The following is a 21,999-nucleotide window of genomic DNA, read 5'->3' on the forward strand; positions in this document are numbered from 1 at the left end:
TGAAGGCGGCCAACCATAAGTTCTCAGACAAGTATTTCCATGCACGCGGGAACTATGATGCTGCAAGAAGGGGCCCCGGAGGCAAATGGGCAGCCAAAGTAATCAGGTATGTCATCTGTGGCAGATTTGACATGATTTTATTCCTCAGAAGTTCATATTTGCTTCCTCAAACTATATCATGCAACAGCAGCTCATTGTGCTATTATGGATGTTTAAATTATTTTTTTTGAAATGTAATATTATTTTATGATAATGTTTACATTTTAAGTGCATGGAAATCACATTAAATCACTAGTAAATCTTGTTCTGATGTGTGCAGTGATGGAAGAGAGGCTTTTCAGGTACTGACTCGCCGCGGTTATTCAGATGCTGAAGCTGACCAGGAAGCCAATCGCTGGGGCCGTAACGGTGGTGACCCCAACCGCTACAGACCGAAAAAGCTTCCCGATAATTACTGAAAAGAAGATCATCAGTGCAAAAGCAAATGGCTGAAATAATTTTTGCTCTAAAACGGCTTGATTCAATTTGACAAAACCTTTTCACTCTTTCTTTTTACATCTTGACACTATCCTTAATTACATCTTCATTTATGACATCAAAAAAAAGCAATCTTTAAGTTTTAGCATTGTTCACTCTATGCAACATCCTCTAGTGTCTGAATAAAGCAAGCAAATTCATTTGTATTTGTGTATGTTTTTAATGTCACTCATTGTTTATGTTGGAGCGCCACCAGCTGGTCACTCAAGCACATCCACAAAATGGCAATTAAAAAAATTAATATAAAAATAATAAAATTGTAAAAATAAAACGAAAAAAATAAATAGATTTTTAATATATAAATACAAAAAAAAAGTAAATCATTGTCAGCACAAGATAAAAATAAATGTGTTTTTGCTTTTTTGTGGACGTTTTGCTGTTCTCCTAAATGTTAAAACTGCTTGTTCTTGCAGTGTGAGGCAAAGAAAATATAATTGATATTTTATTATTAATTTGATATATATATATATATATATATATATATATATATATATATATATATATATATATATATATATGTATATATATATACATACACACTTTAACAGTAAACACTAACAGATTTCCCCCTATAATAATAATAATATTGAGCAAAAACACATGAAATAACACTTCATTTTAAAATTGTTACTCTCCTTTAACAGTCAGAAGGCGGTCACATTTTTTCTCTCCCTCTCCTCCCCTTACCTTCCCTTCCCTGCTTGCTCTCTCTATTGTCTATTGTCTAATACTTGAGAGACTCTCTCTGCACTGCTCTCCAAACTGAAAAATCATGGATTTGATCAACTGGTCTCTCAATGCAATTGACACAATTTTCTCGACGAGAAGTTTAGGTTGAAGATATCTACCTATTCGGAACCATGATAACAGGTCTTCTGCTGATTGGATTTGCCCTTGGTTATCGTAAAATTCAGGAAATGGGTACAGCTGTCAAAAGCCTCACAAGGCTGCCCGTTATGATTGAAGCAGTGGGCAGAGCGGTCAGCTCTGAGACTGAGACTATTAACCGCAATATGGAGACTATCACGGAGAAGCTTTCGGATTTGAAAAGAAAAATTGATGGATTTGGAAACCAGAATAGACAAAGAGAGTTGCCGTGAAAATTGGAATACGGCTACTCGCACTCGACTAAACAATCTTATCTTCTTTCGGCTCTCTCATAACAGCACAGCCTCGGACAAGGTCGTGTTGGAAAACTACCCGGGAAGAGCACTGCTGTGTGATGCTCTTGCATTCCCCCCCCCCCCCCTTTCCACAGACACCTGTGGATTGTTGATTCTGTCTGGGTCCTGATCAAGGCTGTCTCCATAGCAACGTGCTGTGTCGCTATCACATTCTGCGGACTGAGACAACTTGATTCGAATGCCAGCGTGGCGGCTCCCCAGGCACATACACATACGCACATAAACAGATATGCATTCACCTCCTACCCCCGATCCCTCGCCTTCGCCGCTTTGTACTGCCAGCCTGACAAGCGGGTCCGACCGGCGCCGAGAATGGCTGCAGGACCGGATGGCTGCTTGCCGGAACTGGATTACTCCCCTGTTGCAGTCGTGTGACTATGTTGTTGATTGACTATGTGCTTTTTGTTGCTGGGATGTTTTTTCTGTTCTCACACTGTACTCTCATAAGAGCATAGTTTGTGAATTATTTTTTTTCTCCCCCCTCTCCTCATGTCAAGCTGTATCTCTTCCTATAATACCTACATTTCACTGCTGGTTATACTCTGTATGATTATGTATGTGACAAATAAATAATTACTTACTTACTAGAAGCAAAGCATGCTGGGAACTAGAAATCTGCTGTAACTCATTCAATCATGGCCAAAAATATCGGCACCCTTGCAATTCTGTCAGAAAACACAACCCTTCTCTCAGAAAATTATTGCAGTTTCAAATGTTTTGGTACTTACATGTTAATTATTATTATTATTATTATTATTATTATTTTGCATTGGAACAACAAAAAAAACCATAGGAAAAGTCAAATCTGATACAATTCCACACAGAACCCAAAAAATGCACTGGACAAAATTATTGGCACTCTTAACTTAATATTTGGTAGCACCCCCTTTTGAAAAAATAACTGAAATCAGTCGCTTACTGTAACCATGAATGAGTTTCTTACACCTCTCTACTGGAATTTTGTGCCACACTTCTTTTGCAAACTGCTCCAGGTCATTCAGATTTGAAGGATGCCTTCTCCCAACTGATTCAGATCTGGACTCATTGCTAGCCATTTCAGAACTCTCCAGCACTTTGTTTGCAACCATTTCTGAGTGCTTTTTGGAGTGCGTTTTGGGTCATTGTCCTGCTGGAAGACCCATGACCTCTAGTGGAGACGCAGCTTTCTGACACTGGCCACTACATTGCGCCCCAAAATTCTTTGGTAATCATCAGATTTCATGATACCGTTCACACAGTCAAGGCATCCAGTGCCAGAAGCAGCAAGGCAACCCCAAAACATCTTTGAACCTCCACCATGTTTGACTGTAGGGACTGTGTTCTTTTCTTTGAAGGCCTCATTTCATTTTCTGTAAACAGTGCCATAATGTTGTTTACCAAAATGTTCTACTTTTGTCTCATCGGTCCACAGTACTTTCTCCCAGAAGGATTGTGGTTTTATCACATAAGTTTTGGCAAACTCCAGTCTTACTTTTTTTTCTGTGTCAGCAGTGGTGTCCTCCTGGGTCTCCCCTTTCATTCAGATGGCGACGGATGGTGCGAGCTGACACTGTTGTACCATGTGTCTGCAGATCAGCTTGAATTTGTTTGGAAGTTAATCGGGGTTCTTTATCCACCATTAGAACAATCCTTCGTTGTAATTTTTTATTAATTTTGCTCTTCCGTCCACATCCAGGGAGGTTAGCTTCGTAAACCTCTTGATGATATTTGGACAGGAACATTAAGATCTCTGGAGATGGACTTGTAGCCTTGAGATTGTCCATGTTTTTCCACACTTTTTTCTCTCAAATCCACAAACAACTTATTTCTTTTCTCCATGCTCAGTGTGACACACAACACAAAGGTTGAGTCAACTTTTCTCCATTTGAACTGGTTGTAAGTGTGATTACTATATTGCCCACACCTGTTACTTGCCACAGGTGTGTCTAAATACAAATTACAGGAGCATCACATGCTTGAAAAGCAATTATTTCTTACAATTTTGATAAGGTGCCAATAATTTTGTCCAGTACATATTTGAGTTCTGTGTTAAATTTTATCAAGTTTGACACTTCTTCTGTGTTTTATTGTGTTGTTGCAGTGCAAACAAAAACAATAAGCACGTGAGTACCAAAACATTTGCAACTGGAACAATTTTCTGAGAGAAATGTTGCTTTTTCTGACAGAATTACAAGGGTGCCGATATTTTTGGCCATGACTGTATGTGCAATATATACTCAATAAAGGATGACACTTTGTGAATATTAGATGTGTTTTTGTCTTCATTTCTAAATATATTTGTATGTATTAATATATAGCCATATTGTCAATGCATAGATAGATTGGTGTATATTGAAAAGTATAAACACGGGTTTCCCAAATGCATTGTGTAATATATTGCATTATATTTTGCACCATGTTCCAATATTTTTTTTTACCTAAGGGACGGAAATTCCAGATGCCTGCACATGTAGCCAACACTTGTATATAGTGTTACCACTCGTGCTTTCACTTTCACTTGGAAACTTTGGTAAAATAATTTTTTATTTTAAGACTTTTAAGAAGTTTGAATGCCCAAGTACATCAGACACAACATCATAGGATGCTGCAAGGTGGGAATATATAAAAAAATATCTAAAACAGTTTTAAAAATATTGTAAAATATGAAGCATTTAACTTGTTAAAACTTTGGAATGTTACCAAATTTTAGCATTTAGCCTACTGTAGAGATACAAATGAGTCAGTGCTCTAATGTCTATGAACAATTCATAATTTCTAGTTTATTCTGTGCTGAAATCATTATTTATATATATATTTTTTTTATTTGACAGTTTGTGGATCAGTGTGCTTGGGAGACCAGCTGGTGGTGCTCCTTCATAAAACAAAATAAGTGAGGTGAATAAAAATAGACATACAAACGGTTGAAATGGTTTAATCAGATATTAAAACATATTCAATAGACTTTGATCTCACGATTTCACGTTATCATATAATCCTACTAACCTATAACTACAGCAAAACAGAAGAAACAGAGATGGCGATGTAGTGTTTGGAGGGATAAATTGTCACTGCAGTGAAGTGAGCATCGGTTTATAGAGGATCAGATAGCCTAGATAAAGATCCTCTCTTTACCATAAAGTTTTTGAACAGAAATGCAGTGCAAGCAATCAATATTCTTGATAAAAAGAGACTCGGCCTTTTTTAATTTATGTAAATCCAATTAATGTAACATTAAAGGTTGCATTTTGATGTAATAAATGCAGATTTAATGTCCAGTCAAATATGTTGGTAGATAAAGACGATGTGCTTGAGTGACCAGCTGGTAATGAAAACAGACACACAAAGTACAAATGAAGTTGCTTTCTTTATTCAGAAACTATAGCGTGTTACATAAATGATGCTAAAACATAAAGATTGCATTTTTCATGTCATAAATGCAGATTTAACTAAAGATAATTGTCAAGATGTAGTGAAAAAAAGAAAAATTTTTAATGCAAAATTGAATCATCAGCATTACAGCAAAATGATTTCAGTCATTTCCTTTTGCACTGATGATCTTCTTTTCAGTACTTATTGGGAAGGCCTTTTGGTCTGTAGCGGTTGGGGTCACCACCATTACGTCCCCAGCGATTGGCTGCCTGGTCAGCTTCAGAATCCGCTCTACCTCGGCCTGTATTACCCATTCCCGGCAGAGTCTCTCTTGCATTACTGCACACATCAGAACAGTGATTTAATTACATTCTCAAAAATAATTTAAACATCTATAATAGCACACTGAGCTGCTGTTGCATTATAGTGCAAGGGAGCAATCATTCTTGCTCAGTATAAATGCTCAAATGAATCTGTCAAATAAAATCATGTCAAATCTGACATACCTGATTACTTTGGCTGCCCATCTGCCTCCGGGGCCCCTACTTGCAGCATCATAGTTCCCACGTGCATGGAAATACTTGTCTGAGTTTTTCCAGTTGGCCTGCCTCATATCCTGGTAAGCACGCCACATGTCCTTTGCACCTACAAAACACAGTGAAAGTGGTCAAAATCTGCCTGTGAACTGACTCAACTGAGAGCATGACTTAAGAGTAAATGCAGATTAAAAGGAAAAAGTGACCTCCAATGGCTTGTCCTGGGTACCGGTACCATTGCGCCTGGGTCTCGATCACCAAAACCAACACCAGCACAGCAAGAATAAGCTTCATGATTACAGGGCTGAACATATGAAAATATAACAGTAAGCAAATAGTAATATGAACCATGCAACAAACAGTAAACGTTTAAAATCTCCATAGTTAAAGAATGATCTCTGTGCATAGAGAGATATAGTGCAGCTATAGATAAACCATCTATAACATGTTTGCTTTTAGAAAGAGGTTGTTTCAGTCAGTCTCTTACCTCTCAGGTTCGCTTAGTTCAGACACATCAGGTCTTCGCCCAGCTAGAGATATTTTATAAGGCTGGGCTGGACATTCATTTTCCCAACTGCGATTACACAATTTCCTTTGGGAAATTTTGACTAATTTAATTCCTTCTGTGTTGCATAACTGCTTCTGTGAAAATACTCAATACTTCATAATTTATTACTTTAATCTGCCTGCTGATGTCCTTAAAATCCTGTAAGAATGAGAGAATACACACACACACACACACACACTTTATATATGTGACCCTGGCACACAAAACCAGTCTTAAGTGTCAATTTTTCGAAACTGAGATTTAAATAAGCTTTCCATTGATGTATGGTTTGTTAGGATCGGATAATATTTGGAATCTGAGGGTGCAAAAAAATCTAAATATTGAGAAAATCGCCTTTAAAGTTGTCCAAATGAAGCAGTGCATATTACTAATTAAAAATGAAGTTTTTATATAAGTTTTGAAATTTACAAAATATTTTCATGGAACATGATCTTTACTTAATATCCTCATTTTTAAATATCTTGATTTTTTGGCATAAATGAAAAATCGATCATTTTGACACATGTATTTTTGGCTATTGCTGCAAATATACCCCAGCGACTTAAGACTGCTTTTGTGCTCCAGGGTCACATATATTATCATTGTTGGGCAGTAACTAGTTACTAGTAACTTAATTTTAATAATATTAATATATTAATAATATTACTTTTTGCAGTAACTAGTGGTGTAACTAATTACTAATAAGACTTCAGGGATAATATTACAGTTACCATCCATAAAACAGCTTAGTTACTTTTGATGCCTCAACGCCGCTAATTTAAAAACAAACAATCAAAAAATTCCTAGATTTATTTTCACGACTCACACATGCATGTGATGTCCCCAGTGCAGCAGGCAAGCTTAGAATATAGAAAAGCTTACATTCAGCAGATATAATGCGTTATATAGATTTTGTCAGGAAAAAAGATGATCTGAACACTGTTGTGTATGTTGTGGCTGTACTTCACTCTGACATTACATCCCACCTATAATGTAGTAAATTATATTACTATGATTAAAAATATTTTTGGAAAATTAAACAGTTTCTTGCAAACGTATGTGATTTGATAAAATACATAATGAAATATAATCATATATGGGTAATCATATATTGAATGTCACTATCAATCACTGTGGAGTGTTTGTAATAACTTCTGACTGCGATCCAATATGGATTTTGGTCAAATGATGAGGCAGAAATATGTTGTTAGTAACATTCTAGAAGAATTTTATGTGAAAGATACACAGTTACGACTTCTGGGGGGCGTGAAGAAAAAGTAATGTAACTAGTAGTTTAACTAATTACTGTTGCCAGAAAGTAATAAGTAACAATATTACTTTTGAGAGGAGTAACTAATAATGAGTAATATATTACATTATTTGAGTAACTAGCCCAACACTGTATATTATATTGTGCAACAAAACAGTGCTCATGATGAAGGTTCATATGACAGAAATATGTTCACCTTGACACGCACAAAGACACATTACAGGTGTCTTGGATTGAAGTCTCTCCTGTTTCACCGCATATTAATGCTAGCTTCCTCATATCAGTTTTTTTGACAGTCTAAAAAGATTATATAGTCATTATTCAGTCCTGTTTAGTCTTGCACTTCATATTCCCAGACTTCTCAGTCACTATGTGATTCAACATATGATGAGCTTCTGGATGAATAAACACTGACCAGTTCAAGTGAGGAATGAAAAATTAGGTCTATGGTAACAATGGTTTACAGTTAACCAGATTAACAATGGAAGTACACAATGAACTGAAATATTAAAATCATTTTTTCCACACGTGAGCTACAGTAGATGTTCGTTGCATCTGTGTTTGTGGTTATTCTCACAGGTGTGTGGATCAAACTGAAGGCAAATTTGTGTCGGTTTTGGTCTGCACAAACATGTTTCTACATGCTATAAATGTGTTGTGTATTTTCACAATATAAATATTTAATACATAACACTTCCTTACTGATGTACTGTTTTGTTATACATATAAGGGTCATACATTGTTGTCTTCTTTCATCTAAATTACAATTAATAGAAGAGTAAGTGTAAATACTGATATAGTCAAGTTATATAACAACCGTTTCTTATGAAAAGAGAAGTGGGCTGTTTTTATTTCCTTCTTGTATTTCCCCTGTCACGAATCCTGGCCATGCTCTTCCGTTAACTCGCCACCAGATGTGGCTTCAGTCACCGTTCAATATCATAAAAGCTTAACTGCATTTTCCATGAAAAAAAAAGAGCCCTGATGCTAAAGTTTGAAATGTGCCAATTTGAATCACAGTAAATTATATTAATCCTTCAAGCATTAGAATATTTTTTATTTATAAATGAAGCCTTGGCAGATGATCATTCTTTCAGTAACATTAAAAATCTTAGCTTTTAGTTAGTTTCTTGCTTTATACTGATTTACTGCTGTAGTTTAGTAAAAAAAAATATTATTATTTTTTTTAATTTGTCACATGCTACTTTTTAAACCTCCTGCCCTCAGACTAACGCAATATTGATTCAAATAGGCAAGAAAATCTTTTAGTTCAATATATTTTTCAAAATAAAGCTCCAAAGTCAATCTTTACACATTTTTATTAAAGGGATAGATCACCCAAAAATGAAAATTCTGTCATTTACTCACCCTCAAGTAGTTCCAAACCTGTATGAATGTCTTTGTTCTGCCGAACACAAAGGAAGATATTTTGAAGAAAGTTTGTAACCATGCTGTTTTGGGGCACCATTGACTTCCATAGTAGGGGAAAAAAAGTCACCAAAGTCAATGGTGCCCCAGAACTGCTCTGCTTCCCACATTCTTCAGAATATCTTCCTTTGTGTTCAGCAGAACAAAGACATTCATACAGGTTTGGAACTACTTGAGGGTGAGTAAATGACAGATTTTCATTTTTGGGTGATCTATTCCTTTAATAAGCCCCTTTGAAAGCTCATGTCTCAAAACGGTAAAGGAGTCACAAGACAAGTTCAGATCCCAGAGGTTTCTATTTTATTGGTTTGGAGCATAATTTCATTGACAAATCACATGCAGGCAAGTCAAACTGTGAACAAGCAAGAGATATAGAGTTCAATGGCTTATGAGAAGTGCGATCTTAAACAGCGAAGCATGGCAGAGCCAAACAAGCTAAGAGGTTTTACTGCTTAAATCACTGGACACACAGGTTGACCTGTCAGTCAAACAACATAAAATAAAGTCTGATGGCCTATAGGGTATAACACACTCATACAGCAAAACTAATCAGCAAAGGAAAAGATGGACAGAGTATTTAGCTGCTCTCTTTGCCAAGTGTGAGCTTGTCGAACATGTACTCGGCCATGCCGTTCTGGGGGGCGCCCATGCGACGCATGTTGGTCACCCAGTCGCCCAGTTCTTTGATTGACTTCACCTGCTCGTCCAAGTAGTATGTCTCAATGAAATCGCACATCTGTAAGAAACAAGAAGAGTGAGTTTGGAATAGGTTTTGTTTGTTACTGAGATTGCATTCGTATCAGTAGCTGCAGACTCACATGAGGGTCGTTGTGCTGAGAGGCCAGCTTATGCAGCTCCAGGAGGGAGTGATTGACGCTTTTCTCCAGCTGCAGGGCGCATTCGAGAGCTTCCACACCGCTTCCCCACTCATCCTTCTCTGGTTTCTGTCAAACACAAATACAAAAGTTAATACTAACCCTTCTTCCAGTACATCCCATGTTGTCTTCTCACATCGAAAACGACATACAGTGGTGTGAAAAAGTGTTGGCCCCCTTCCTGATTTTTTATTTTTTTGCATGTTTGTCACACTTTAAAGTTTCAGATCATCAAACAAATTTAAATATTAATCAAAGATAACACAAGTAAACATAATATGCAGTTTTTAAATGAAGGGTTTTTTTATGAAGTGAAAACAAAATCCAAACCCACATGGCCCTGTGTGAAAACGTGTTTGCCCCCACCCCGCTGTTAAAACACAACTGTGGTTTATCACACCTGAGTTCACTTTCTTTAGCCACACCCAGGACTGATTACTGCCACACCTGTTCGCAATCAAGAAATAACTTAAATAGGACCTGCCTGACAAAGTGAAGTAGACCAAAAGATCCTCAAAAGCTACACATCATGTTGAGATCCAAAGAAATTCAGGAACAAATAAGAAAGAAAGTAATTGAGATCTATCAGTCTGGAAAAGGTTATAAAGCCACTTCTAAAGCTTTGGGACTCCAGCGAACCACAGTGAGAGCCATTATCCACAAATGGCGAAAACATGGAACAGTGGTGAACCTTCCCAGGAGTGGCCGGCCGACCAAAATTACCCCAAGAGCGCAGCGATGACTCATCCAAGAGGTCACAAAAGACCCCACAACAACATCTAAAGAACTGCAGGCCTCACTTGCCTCAGTTAAGGTCAGTGTTCATGACTCCAGCATAAGAAAGAGACTGGGCAAAAATGGCCTGCATGGCAGAGTTCCAAGACGAAAACCACTGCGGAGCAAAAAGAACATAAAGGCTCGTCTCAGTTTTGCCAGAAAACAGCTTGATGATCCCCAAGACTTTTGGGAAAATACTCTGTGGACTGACGAGACAAAAGTTGAACTTTTTGGAAGGTGTGTGTCCCATTACATCTGGCGTAAAAGTAACACAGCATTTCAGAAAAAGAGCATCATACCAGCAGTAAAATATGGTGGTGGTAGTGTGATGGTCTGGGGCTGTTTTGCTGCTTCAGGACCTGGAAGACTTGCTGTGATAAATGGAACCATGAATTCAGCTGTCTACCAAAAAATCCTGAAGGATAATGTCCGGCCATCTGTGCGTGACCTCAAGCTGAAGCGAACTTGGGTTCTGCAGCAGGACAATGATCCAAAACACACCAGCAAATCCACCTGTGAATGGCTGAAGAAAAACAAAATGAAGACTTTGGAGTGGCCTAGTCAAAGTCCTGACCTGAATCCTATTGAGATGCTGTGGCATGACCTTAAAAAGGCGGTTCATGCTCGAAAACCCTCCAATGTGGCTGAATTACAACAATTCTGCCAAGATGAGTGGGCCAAAATTCCTCCACAGCGTTGTAACAGACTCATTGCAAGTTATCGCAAACGCTTGATTGCAGTTGTTGCTGCTAAGGGTGGCCCAACCAGTTATTAGGTTTAGGGGGCAAGCACTTTTTCACACAGGGCCATGTAGGTTTGGATTTTGTTTTCCCTTCATAATAAAAAACTTCATTCAAAACTGCATGTTGTGTTTACTTGTGTTATCTTTGATTAATATTTAAATTTGTTTGATGATCTGAAACATTAAAGTGTGACAAACATGCACAAAAATAAAAAATCAGGAAGGGGGCCAACACTTTTTCACACCACTGTATTTGTTTAGAACTGTTTTTGCTTGTAAACGGGGCTTGATCTGTGCATATTTCTCTCCTGATTCAGACGAGATGACTTTTACTGGAGAAATAAATATTATGGATAGAGGGCTCATATTTTAGATAGAAACTAACACTGGTCTGGAGTGGTGTGGATTATTGTGATGCTTTTCTCAGCTGTTTGGACTCTGACGGCATCCATTCAGAGGATCCATTGGTGAGCAAGTGATGCAATGTTAAATTTCTCCAAATCTGTTCTGATGAAGATACAAACTCATCTACATCTTGGATGGCCTGAAAGTGAGTAGAATTTAGCAAATATTCATTTTTGGGTGAACTCTTCTTTTAACTATTCCTCTTATTACAATGGATTTTAGCATTAAAGAGTGTAAACTGAAAATTCTTAAGCACAGCATTCTTACTGATGTTGAGGAAGTATCTCAACTCTTGTCCTTTGGCAGAGTCAGGATTTTTTTCCAAAGCTAGAGTCATTAGCTTGAACATGGTTGGACACGGAGTTTCCTAATTGTGATGTGCCATAAATATTTTTGTTCTTTGGGCTGATTCCCCTGTTGCACAACCATTTCTGGGCAGTCAGATGTCTTAGAGACAGCCATGAATATTTACTTTCTTGTCTAATCTAATTTAACTGATGCAAATTGTTTTGTAACTGAACAGTTTATGTCTGAAACTATTAGTGATTCATTTTTAATGCATTTGCCATACACTTTTATTTGAAGCGACTTCAGGTTAACATATTTTATCGGGTCATGCAATGATGCCTGGCATCATTGGCCGATTCACTGTTTTGGCCACAATGTGTGAGAATAATTTCAGTGTTTTTGCTTTTGTGTGGAGTTTTTGCAGTTGTTTGCTCTCCCAAAGGTTAAAAGTGGTTTTCTTGCAGTGTAATGCCTAAATCATACCAGGACATGGAAATTCCAGATGCCAACACTTGCAAACCAGTGTGTGTGTATATAGTGTTACTCACTTTCACTTTCACTTGGAAACTTAAATCATTTTTACTTTAAGACTCTTGTTGACATAAGTTTGAATGCACATACAAGTACATCAGACAAAACAGCATTAAACAACATAGGACGTTGCAAGGTGGGAATTGCCTATATGTACATATATACTGTATGTATAATAGCCTATATTATATATATATATATATATACTGTATGTATGTATATATATATATATATACATACAGTATATATATATATATATATATATACTGTATATATATATATATATACATACATACAGTATATACACTGAAACTTTCACTTTTTGAAATGAGCTACAAAAAAGAACTTTTTCATGATATATATACACACACAGGTAAATCTAAAACAAATGTAATATCATGAAAAAGTTATTTTTTTGTAGCTTATTTCAAAAAGTGAAACTGTCATATATTCTAGATTCATAATGCATAAATAAACACTTTAAAGAACTTGAACTTTTCTGTTTTGCAAATCCTTCGAAATAAAATATTCTATTTCGAGATACTGGATTTTTGGCTTTCATTAGCTGTAAGCTCTACTCATCAAAATTAAAACAAAAAAACTTTACTTTACTTTCAATGTAATGAATCTAGAATATAAGTAAATCTTGAAATAAGTTACAAAAAAGCTTTTTCACAGTATTCTATTTTTTTGAGATGCACTTGTATATATGTAACGGAGGCCAGGGAGTAGGTGCTGTGCAAGTAAACCTCACTCTCCTGATCTCAAGAGACGCACTAGCGACTGACGCTAGTGGCTGCAGTCTTTAGCCTCCTTGTTAGTGTGCCCCCCTCCCACACCAGAGACCTGAGTTTGAGAGCCGCTCGGAGCAGGCGAGTGGGACCCGTTACAATGGTGCCGTGACCCAGAGGGGGCTGAGTGTAACGTGGCCAGATAGTAGATTCTGTGCAAGTAAACCTCACTCTCCTGATCTCAAGAGACACACTAGCGACTGATGCTAGTGGCTGTAGCCTTTAGCCTCTTTGTTAGCGCGTCTGCCTCCCAGGTTCGAGACCTGGGTTCGAGACCCGCCCAGAGCAGGCGAGTGGGACCTGTTACAATGGTGCTGTGACCCAGATGGCAGTGAGGTTTAGGGGGGTGAGTGTAATGGAGGCCAGCGAGTAGGTGCTGTGCAGGTAAACCTCACTCTCCTGATGCTAGTGGCTGCAGATTTTAGCCTCCTTGTTAGTGTGCCCGCCTCCCACACCAGAGACCCGGGTGTTTGGAGCAGGCGAGTGGGACCCGTTACATATACACTCACCTAAAGGATTATTAGGAGCACCATACTAATACTGTGTTTGACCCCCTTTCGCCTTCAGAACTGCCTTAATTCTATGTGGCATTGATTCAACAAGGTGCTGAAAGCATTCTTTAGAAATGTTGGCCCATATTGATAGGATAGCATCTTGCAGTTGATGGAGATTTGTGGGATGCACATCCAGGGCACGAAGCTCCCGTTCCACCACATCCCAAAGATGCTCTATTGGGTTGAGATCTGGTGACTGTGGGGGCCATTTTAGTACAGTGAACTCATTGTCATGTTCAAGAAACCAATTTGAAATGATTCGAGCTTTGTGACATGGTGCATTATCCTGCTGGAAGTAGCCATCGAGGATGGGTACATGGTGGTCATAAAGGGATGGACATGGTCAGAAACAATGCTCAGGTAGGCCGTGGCATTTAAACGATGCCCAATTGGCACTAAGGGGCCTAAAGTGTGCCAAGAAAACATCCCCCACACCATTACACCACCACCACCAGCCTGCACAGTGGTAACAAGGCATGATGGATCCATGTTCTCATTCTGTTTACGCCAAATTCTGACTCTACCATCTGAATGTCTCAACAGAAATCGAGACTCATCAGACCAGGCAACATTTTTCCAGTCTTCAACCGTCCAATTTTGGTGAGCTCGTGCAAATTGTAGCCTCTTTTTCCTATTTGTAGTGGAGATGAGTGGTACCCGGTGGGGTCTCCTGCTGTTGTAGCCCATCCGCCTCAAGGTTGTGCGTGTTGTGGCTTCACAAATGCTTTGCTGCATACCTCGGTTGTAACGAGTGGTTATTTCAGTCAAAGTTGCTCTTCTATCAGCTTGAATCAGTCGGCCCATTCTCCTCTGACCTCTAGCATCAACAAGGCATTTTCGCCCACAGGACTGCCGCATACTGGATGTTTTTCCCTTTTCACACCATTCTTTGTAAACCCTAGAAATGGTTGTGCGTGAAAATCCGAGTAACTGAGCAGACTGTGAAATACTCAGACCGGCCCGTCTGGCACCAACAACCATGCCACGCTCAAAATTGTTTAAATCACCTTTCTTTCCCATTCTGACATTCAGTTTGGAGTTCAGGAGATTGTCTTGACCAGGACCACACCCCTAAATGCATTGAAGCAACTGCCATGTGATTGGTTGATTAGATAATTGCATTAATGAGAAATTGAACAGGTGTTCCTAATAATCCTTTAGGTGAGTGTATATATACATATATTCATATGCATTCAAACTTATGTTAGTAAGTATTGTAAAGTAAAAAATTATTTTACCAGAGTTTCTAAGTGAAAGTGAAAGTGTGAGTGCATTGCAAGCATTGGCTGCATGTGCAGGCATCTGGAATTTCCATGGATGATTCAGGCCTCACACTCCAAGAACAATCCGTTTTAACATCTGGGAATTCTCACACACTGTGGCCAACACGGTGAATCAGTGTCAAAAGAGTCAGTCAACAATGTCATTAATTTCACAAAATGCATGATGTGATCCAGTGATTCAGTTACATAATGATTTGCATCAGTAAAGTTGGCTGTTGACCTTTTTATTTTATTGGTTGGCATGATAGTTCTTGTTTAGGAAAAACATTTTTTTTTTCCTGTTTTTGTAACTGGAAACTAAATGTGAATGGCACCAATACCCAGGACAAGCCATTGAAGGTCACTTTTTCCTTTTAATCTGCATTTACTCTTAAGTCATGCTCTCAGTTGAGTCAGTTCACAGGTAGATTTTAACCACTTCACTGTGTTTTGTAGGTGCAAAGGACATGTGGCGTGCTTACCAGGATATGAAGGCGGCCAACCATAAGTTCTCAGACAAGTATTTCCATGCACGCGGGAACTATGATGCTGCAAGAAGGGGCCTCGGAGGCAAATGGGCAGCCAAAGTAATCAGGTATGTCATCTGTGGCAGATTTGACATGATTTTATTCCTCAGAAGTTCATATTTGCTTCCTCAAACTATATCATGCAACAGCAGCTCATTGTGCTATTATGGATGTTTAAATTATTTTGAGAATTTTGAAATGTAATATTATTTTATGATAATGTTTACATTTTAAGTGCATGGAAATCACATTAAATCACTAGTAAATCTTGTTCTGATGTGTGCAGTGATGGAAGAGAGGCTTTTCAGGTACTGACTCGCCGCGGTTATTCAGATGCTGAAGCTGACCAGGAAGCCAATCGCTGGGGCCGTAACGGTGGTGACCCCAACCGCTACAGACCGAAAAAGCTTCCCGATAATTACTGAAAAGAAGATCATCAGTGCAAAAGCAAGTGGCTGAAATCATTTTTGCTCTAAAACGACTTTCAATTTGTGTTATTTAAACGATTCAAATTAAAACGATTCAATTTGACAAAACCTTTTCACTCTTTCTTTTTACATCTTGACACTATCCTTAATTACATCTTCATTTATGACATCAAAAAAAAGCAATCTTTAAGTTTTAGCATCGTTCACTCTATGCAACATCCTCTAGTGTCTGAATAAAGCAAGCAAATTCATTTGTATTTGTGTATGTTTTTAATGTCACTCATTGTTTATGTTGGAGCGCCACCAGCTGGTCACTCAAGCACATCCACAAAATGTCAATTAAAAAAATAAATATAAAAATAATAAAATTGTAAAAATAAAACAAGAAAAAGAAATATTGATTTTTTATATATAAATGCAAAAAAATTTATAAATCATGATCTCAGCACAAGAAAAAAAAAAAATGTTTTTGCTTTTTTGTGGACGGTTTGCTGTTGTTTGTTCTCTCAAATGTTAAAACTGCTTGTTCTTGCAGTGTGAGGCAAAGAAAATATAATTGATATTTTATTATTAATTTGATATATATACTTCAACATTAAACACTAACAGATTTCCCCCTATAATAATATTGAGCAAAAACACATGAAATAACACTTCATTTAAAAATTATTACTCTCCTTTAACAGTCAGAAGCAAAGCATGCTGGGAACTAGAAATCTGCTGTAACTCATTCAATCATGGCCAAAAATATCGGCACCCTTGCAATTCTGTCAGAAAACACAAACCTTCTCTCAGAAAATTGTTGCAGTTGCAAATGTTTTGGTACTTACATGTTAATTATTATTATTTTTTTTATTTTTTTTTATTTTTTTTTGCATTGGAAAAAAAAAAAAAAAAAATCAGAGGAAAAGTCAAATCTGATACAATTCTACACAGAACCCAAAAAATGCACTGGGCAAAATTATTGGCACCCTTAACTTAATATTTAGTAGCACCCCCTTTTGAAAAAAATAACTGAAATCAGTCGCTTACTGTAACCATGAATGAGTTTCTTACACCTCTCTACTGGGATTTTGTGCCACACTTCTTTTGCAAACTGCTCCAGGTCATTCAGATTTGAAGGATGCCTTCTCCAAACTGATTCAGATCTGGACTCATTGCTAGCCATTTCAGAACTCTCCAGCACTTTGTTTGCAACCATTTCTGAGTGCTTTTTGGAGTGCGTTTCGGGTCATTGTCCTGCTGGAAGACCCATGACCTCTAGTGGAGACGCAGCTTTCTGACACTGGCCACTACATTGTGCCCCAAAATTCTTTGGTAATCATCAGATTTCATGATACCGTTCACACAGTCAAGGCATCCAGTGCCAGAAGCAGCAAGGCAACCCCAAAACATCTTTGAACCTCCACCATGTTTGACTGTAGGGACGGTGTTCTTTTCTTTGAAGGCCTCATTTCATTTTCTGTAAACAGTGCCATAATGTCGTTTACCAAAATGTTCTACTTTTGTCTCATCGGTCCACAGTACTTTCTCCCAGAAGGATTGTGGTTTTGTCACATAAGTTTTGGCAAACTCCAGTCTTACTTTTTGATGCCTTTGTGTCAGCAGTGGTGTCCTCCTTTCATTCAGATGGCGACGGATCGTGCGAGCTGACACTGTTGTACCATGTGTCTGCAGATCAGCTTGAATTTGTTTGGAAGTTAATCGGGGTTCTTTATCCACCATTAGAACAATCCTTCGTTGTAATTTTTCATTAATTTTGCTCTTCCGTCCACATCCAGGGAGGTTAGCTTCGTAAACCTCTTGATGATATTTGGACAGGAACATTAAGATCTCTGGAGATGGACTTGTAGCCTTGAGATTGCCCATGTTTTTCCACACTTTTTTCTCTCAAATCCACAAACAACTTATTTCTTTTCTCCATGCTCAGTGTGACACACAACACAAAGGTTGAGTCAACTTTTCTCCATTTGAACTGGTTGTAAGTGTGATTACTATATTGCCCACACCTGTTACTTGCCACAGGTGTGTCTAAATACAAATTACAGGAGCATCACATGCTTGAAAAGCAATTATTTCTTACAATTTTGACACGGTGCCAATAATTTTGTACAGTCCATTTTTGAGTTCTGTGTGAAATTTTATCAAGTTTGACTTTTCTTCTGTGTTTTATTGTGTTGTTGCAGTGCAAACAAAAACAATAAGCACGTGAGTACCAAAACATTTGCAACTGGAACAATTTTCTGAGAGAAGTGTTGCTTTTTCTGACAGAATTGCAAGGGTGCTGATATTTTTGGCCATGACTGTATGTGCAATATATACTCAATAAACGATGACACTTTGTGAATATTAGATGTGTTTTTGTCTTCATTTCTAAATATATTTGTATGTATTAATATATAGCCATATTGTCAATGCATCGATAGATTGGTGTATATTGAAAAGTATAAACACGGGTTTCCCAAATGCATTGTGTAATATATTGCATTATATTTTGCACCATGTTCCAATATTTTTTTTTACGTAAGGGACGGAAATTCCAGATGCCTGCACATGTAGCCAACACTTGTATATAGTGTTACCACTCGTGCTTTCACTTTCACTTGGAAACTTTGGTAAAATCATTTTTTATTTTAAGACTTTTAAGAAGTTTGAATGCCCAAGTACATCAGACACAACATCATAGGATGCTGCAAGGTGGGAATTTATAAAACAATATCTAAAACTATTTTAAAAAATATTGTAAAATATGAAGCATTTAACTTGTTTTTAAAACTTTGGAATGTTACCAAATTTTAGCATTTAGCCTACTGTAGAGATACAAATGAGTCAGTGCTCTAATGTCTATGTACAATTCATCATTTTTAGTTTATTCTGTGCTAAAATCATTATTTATCTTTTTTTTTTTTAATTGACAATTTGATGATCAGTGTGCTTGGGAGACCAGCTGGTGGTGCTCCATCATAAAACAAAATAAGTGAGGTGACTGAAAATAGACATACACATTTGGACTAATTTAATCCTGAAAGCTAATTATGTGTTGCATAACCGCTTCTGGGAAAAAACATCATTTGTGAAATGTTTATATATATATATATATACATATATATATATATATTAACATTGTGTCAAAGTAAAACTAAACTCTAAACTAAAACCATAAAAGAATTCTTCAAAATAAACATGACTAAAATAAAACATAAAAAACTTTTAACTTGCGTTTAACTTGAAGTACTAAAATAACTAAATCAAAATAAACAAAAATAAGTGAAAAAAAGTGTGAAATGGTTTTATGCAAAATTTAATTAAGCTGTTTTAGAGCAAAAATGATTTCAGTCATTTTCTTTTGCACTGGTGTTCTTTTTTCAGTACTTTTTGGTCACATCCCCAGCGATTAGCAGCATAATGGCAGAAATTAATTACTTTTTTAATACTTTTTTTGCATTGTTTCATCAATTTGGGTTATGATCTGAAAAGATTATCAGACAATAAATCAATGAATTGCTACAAATTCAGACTCTTGCACTCTCAAGCATACAACAACTTACTTGTTTAGTTTCCAGTTACAAGAACTATCATATCCAAAAAAGAAATTATTTTTTATTTTTTATTTTATTAATACAAAGTTCAAAAGAGCAGCATTTATTTGAAATATAAATCTTTGTCTTTACTGCCACTTTTAATCATTATAATGCATCCTTGCTAAATAAAAAATAATGGTAGTGTACTTATGAAATTGATAAATCCCATATTAGGAGTCAATACTTCATAATTTATTACTTTAATCTGCCTGCTGATGGCTTTAAAATCCTGTAAAAATGAGAGAATACACACACACACACATTATATATGTGACCCTGGACCACAAAACCAGTCTTAAGTGTCAATTTTTCGAAACTGATATTTAAATAAGCTTTCCATTGATGTATGGTTTGTAAGGATAGGACAGTATTTGGCCGAGATACAACTATTTGAAAATCTGGAATCTGAGGGTGCAAAAAAATCTAAATATCAAGAAAATCGCCTTTAAAGTTGTCCAAATGAAGCAATGCATATTACTAATTTAAAAGGAAGTTTTGATATATTTTTTAAATGTTTTTTAAGTTTTTAAATGTACAAAATATTTTCATGGAACATGCTCTTTACTTAATATCCTCATTTTTAAATATCTAATTTTGACACATATGTATTTTTGGCTATTGCTGAAAATATACCCCAGCGACTTAAGACTGCTTTTGTGCTCCAGGGTCACATATATTATCATTGTTGGGCAGTAACTAGTTACTAGTAACTTAATTTTAATAATATTAATATATTAATAATATTACTTTTTGCAGTAACTAGTGGTGTAACTAATTACTAATAAGACTTCAGGGATAATATTACTGATCAAAAAAGATAAAAAAAGATGATCTGAACACTGTTGTGTAAGATGTGGCTGTACTTCACTCTGACATTAGATCCCACCTATAATGTAGTAAATTATATTACTATGATTAAAAATCTTTTTGGAAAATTAAACAGTTTCTTATCATATATGGGTAACGGAGAAATTACAGTTAGCTTCAAGCTACACATGACAATTAATTAGATTAATACAACACTCCTACTTGAATGTCACTATCAATCACTGTAGAGTGTTTGTAATAACTTCTGACTGCGATCCAATATGGATTTTGGTCAAATGATGAGGCAGAAATATGTTGTTAGTAACATTCTAGAAGAATTTTATGTGAAAGATACACAGTTACGACTTCTGGGGGGCGTGAAGAAAAAGTAATGTAACTAGTAGTTTAACTAATTACTGTTGCCAGAAAGTAATAAGTAACAATATTACTTTTGAGAGGAGTAACTAATAATGAGTAATATATTACATTCTTTGAGTCTTCTTCTTCTTATGCAGTCCATCGATTACGAAGATGACGTCACTTCTAGAATGCATTGCTGGAATGTTGAGACAGCCGCTGCTGTAGGCAGTGCCATTGAAGGTGGGTGTAAAGCCCAATCAGGGAGCCACAGTCAGAACATGTGAGTGCTGGATCTGGGGATGGATGTGGTTGTGGCTGCGCGTGTTGGTGTCTGCGCTGATATAACACAGTTCTGTGTTGGGCACGCTGTAATTCAATCTGTTGGACACCCAGATCGCATGCAGAACTCCATGCCTGCCGGTTGGCGGCTGTTGTTTCCAGCACTCCCGGGTTGATGCCGCAGCTTTTCAAGATCCCCTTAAGATAGTCCTTATAGCAACGCTTCTGACCCCCATGTCTCCTGTTAGCTGCATATATCTGCCCATAGAAAACCTGCCGGGGTAGGCGGTGGGAGGGCATACGGATAACATGTCCAACCCATCGCAGTTGCCGCCTAGTAAGGGTTGTCTCAATGCAGCTGGAGTTTGTGCGCTGTAGGATGTCCGTGTGGGAGATTTTGTCTTTCCATGTGACACCTAGTATGCGCTGGAGGCATCTGATGTGAAAACCCTCGAGACACTGAATATGCCTGCGGTAGGGAGTCCAAGCTTCTGCACCAAACAGCAGAGTGGAAACGCAGACTGCCTGGTAGACGTCTGCTTTGGTGAAGGTATGGAGATTTAACAAAGACTCGAGATCGAAGTCTACCGAAGGCAGAGGAGGCAAGATTTATGCGTGCCTGGATCTCGTTGTCTATGAGGCAGGTGGGAGTTAGGATGCTTCCAAGGTAGCAGAAGTGCTGAACAACCTTTACTGGTGTGCCATGGATGTAAAATTCAGGGGGTGTGGGGGTGGGGATCGTGGTCTGTGCAATGATCTCTGTCTTTTGGATGTTAACTTGTAGGCCACAAGTTTGGTAAACTGCACATACAACATCCAGGAGGGCACAGTCATCAGCGTATTGCAGTTCATGAATTGTGATGGTGGTGGTCTTGGTGATGGCTTGCAGGCGGCGGAGGTTAAAGAGATTCCCATCCAGATGAAACTGTAGACAGACACCCT

General features: G+C 37.4%; 4 protein-coding genes across 5 annotated transcripts in view; 2 read left to right on the forward strand and 2 right to left on the reverse strand.

Annotated features, from left to right (window-relative positions):
* LOC306844253 (serum amyloid A-5 protein-like) overlaps positions 1-682 on the forward strand; it is a 5,508-nt gene extending 4,826 nt beyond the window's left edge. Inside the window, exons 3-4 of one of the 2 annotated variants that reach the window (XM_079376240.1) lie at positions 1-106; positions 320-681. The exon at positions 1-106 is cut by the window's left edge and continues 33 nt beyond it. In XM_079376240.1, coding sequence (XP_079232366.1) covers positions 1-106; positions 320-458 — 245 coding nt within the window. In that variant the 3' untranslated portion in view covers positions 459-681. Of the gene's footprint in view, positions 107-319 lie in introns of both variants that reach the window. The other variant, XM_079376239.1, reaches the window with a different exon arrangement.
* Positions 683-5,045: 4,363 nt separating this feature from the next.
* Positions 5,046-6,137, reverse strand: LOC306880151 (serum amyloid A-5 protein-like). The gene is made up of 4 exons (XM_079433481.1): positions 6,093-6,137; positions 5,812-5,909; positions 5,576-5,714; positions 5,046-5,408 (listed from the first exon to the last, which is right to left on the reverse strand). The coding sequence occupies exons 2-4, from the start codon at positions 5,897-5,899 to the stop codon at positions 5,264-5,266; spliced, it is 372 nt and encodes a 123-aa protein (XP_079289607.1). The 5' UTR covers positions 5,900-5,909; positions 6,093-6,137; the 3' UTR covers positions 5,046-5,263.
* Positions 6,138-9,279: 3,142 nt separating this feature from the next.
* LOC306881094 (ferritin, heavy subunit-like) lies at positions 9,280-11,998 on the reverse strand (the record flags this gene model as incomplete). The annotated part of the gene is made up of 3 exons (XM_079435002.1): positions 9,280-9,586; positions 9,669-9,794; positions 11,906-11,998. The coding sequence occupies 3 exons, from the start codon at positions 11,996-11,998 to the stop codon at positions 9,428-9,430; spliced, it is 378 nt and encodes a 125-aa protein (XP_079291128.1). The 3' UTR covers positions 9,280-9,427.
* A 274-nt stretch (positions 11,999-12,272) lies between these two features.
* LOC306881101 (serum amyloid A-3 protein-like) lies at positions 12,273-16,027 on the forward strand (the record flags this gene model as incomplete). The annotated part of the gene is made up of 3 exons (XM_079435010.1): positions 12,273-12,315; positions 15,532-15,670; positions 15,889-16,027. The coding sequence occupies 3 exons, from the start codon at positions 12,273-12,275 to the stop codon at positions 16,025-16,027; spliced, it is 321 nt and encodes a 106-aa protein (XP_079291136.1).
* Between the last annotated feature and the right edge of the window lie 5,972 nt (positions 16,028-21,999).

This window comes from Barbus barbus, assembly GCF_936440315.1.
Source record: "Barbus barbus genome assembly, chromosome: 2".
Taxonomy (NCBI): domain Eukaryota; kingdom Metazoa; phylum Chordata; class Actinopteri; order Cypriniformes; family Cyprinidae; genus Barbus; species Barbus barbus.

Bases quoted from the DNA above. Each gene is read 5' to 3' on its own strand.
- LOC306880151 (XM_079433481.1), bottom strand. From the start codon at position 5,899: ATGAAGCTTATTCTTGCTGTGCTGGTGTTGGTTTTGGTGATCGAGACC. The intron at 5,715-5,811 runs GTCACTTTTTCC...TGTGTTTTGTAG, and splicing joins CCCAGGACAAGCCATTGGAG to GTGCAAAGGACATGTGGCGT. The intron at 5,409-5,575 runs GTATGTCAGATT...TGATGTGTGCAG, and splicing joins TGGGCAGCCAAAGTAATCAG to TAATGCAAGAGAGACTCTGC.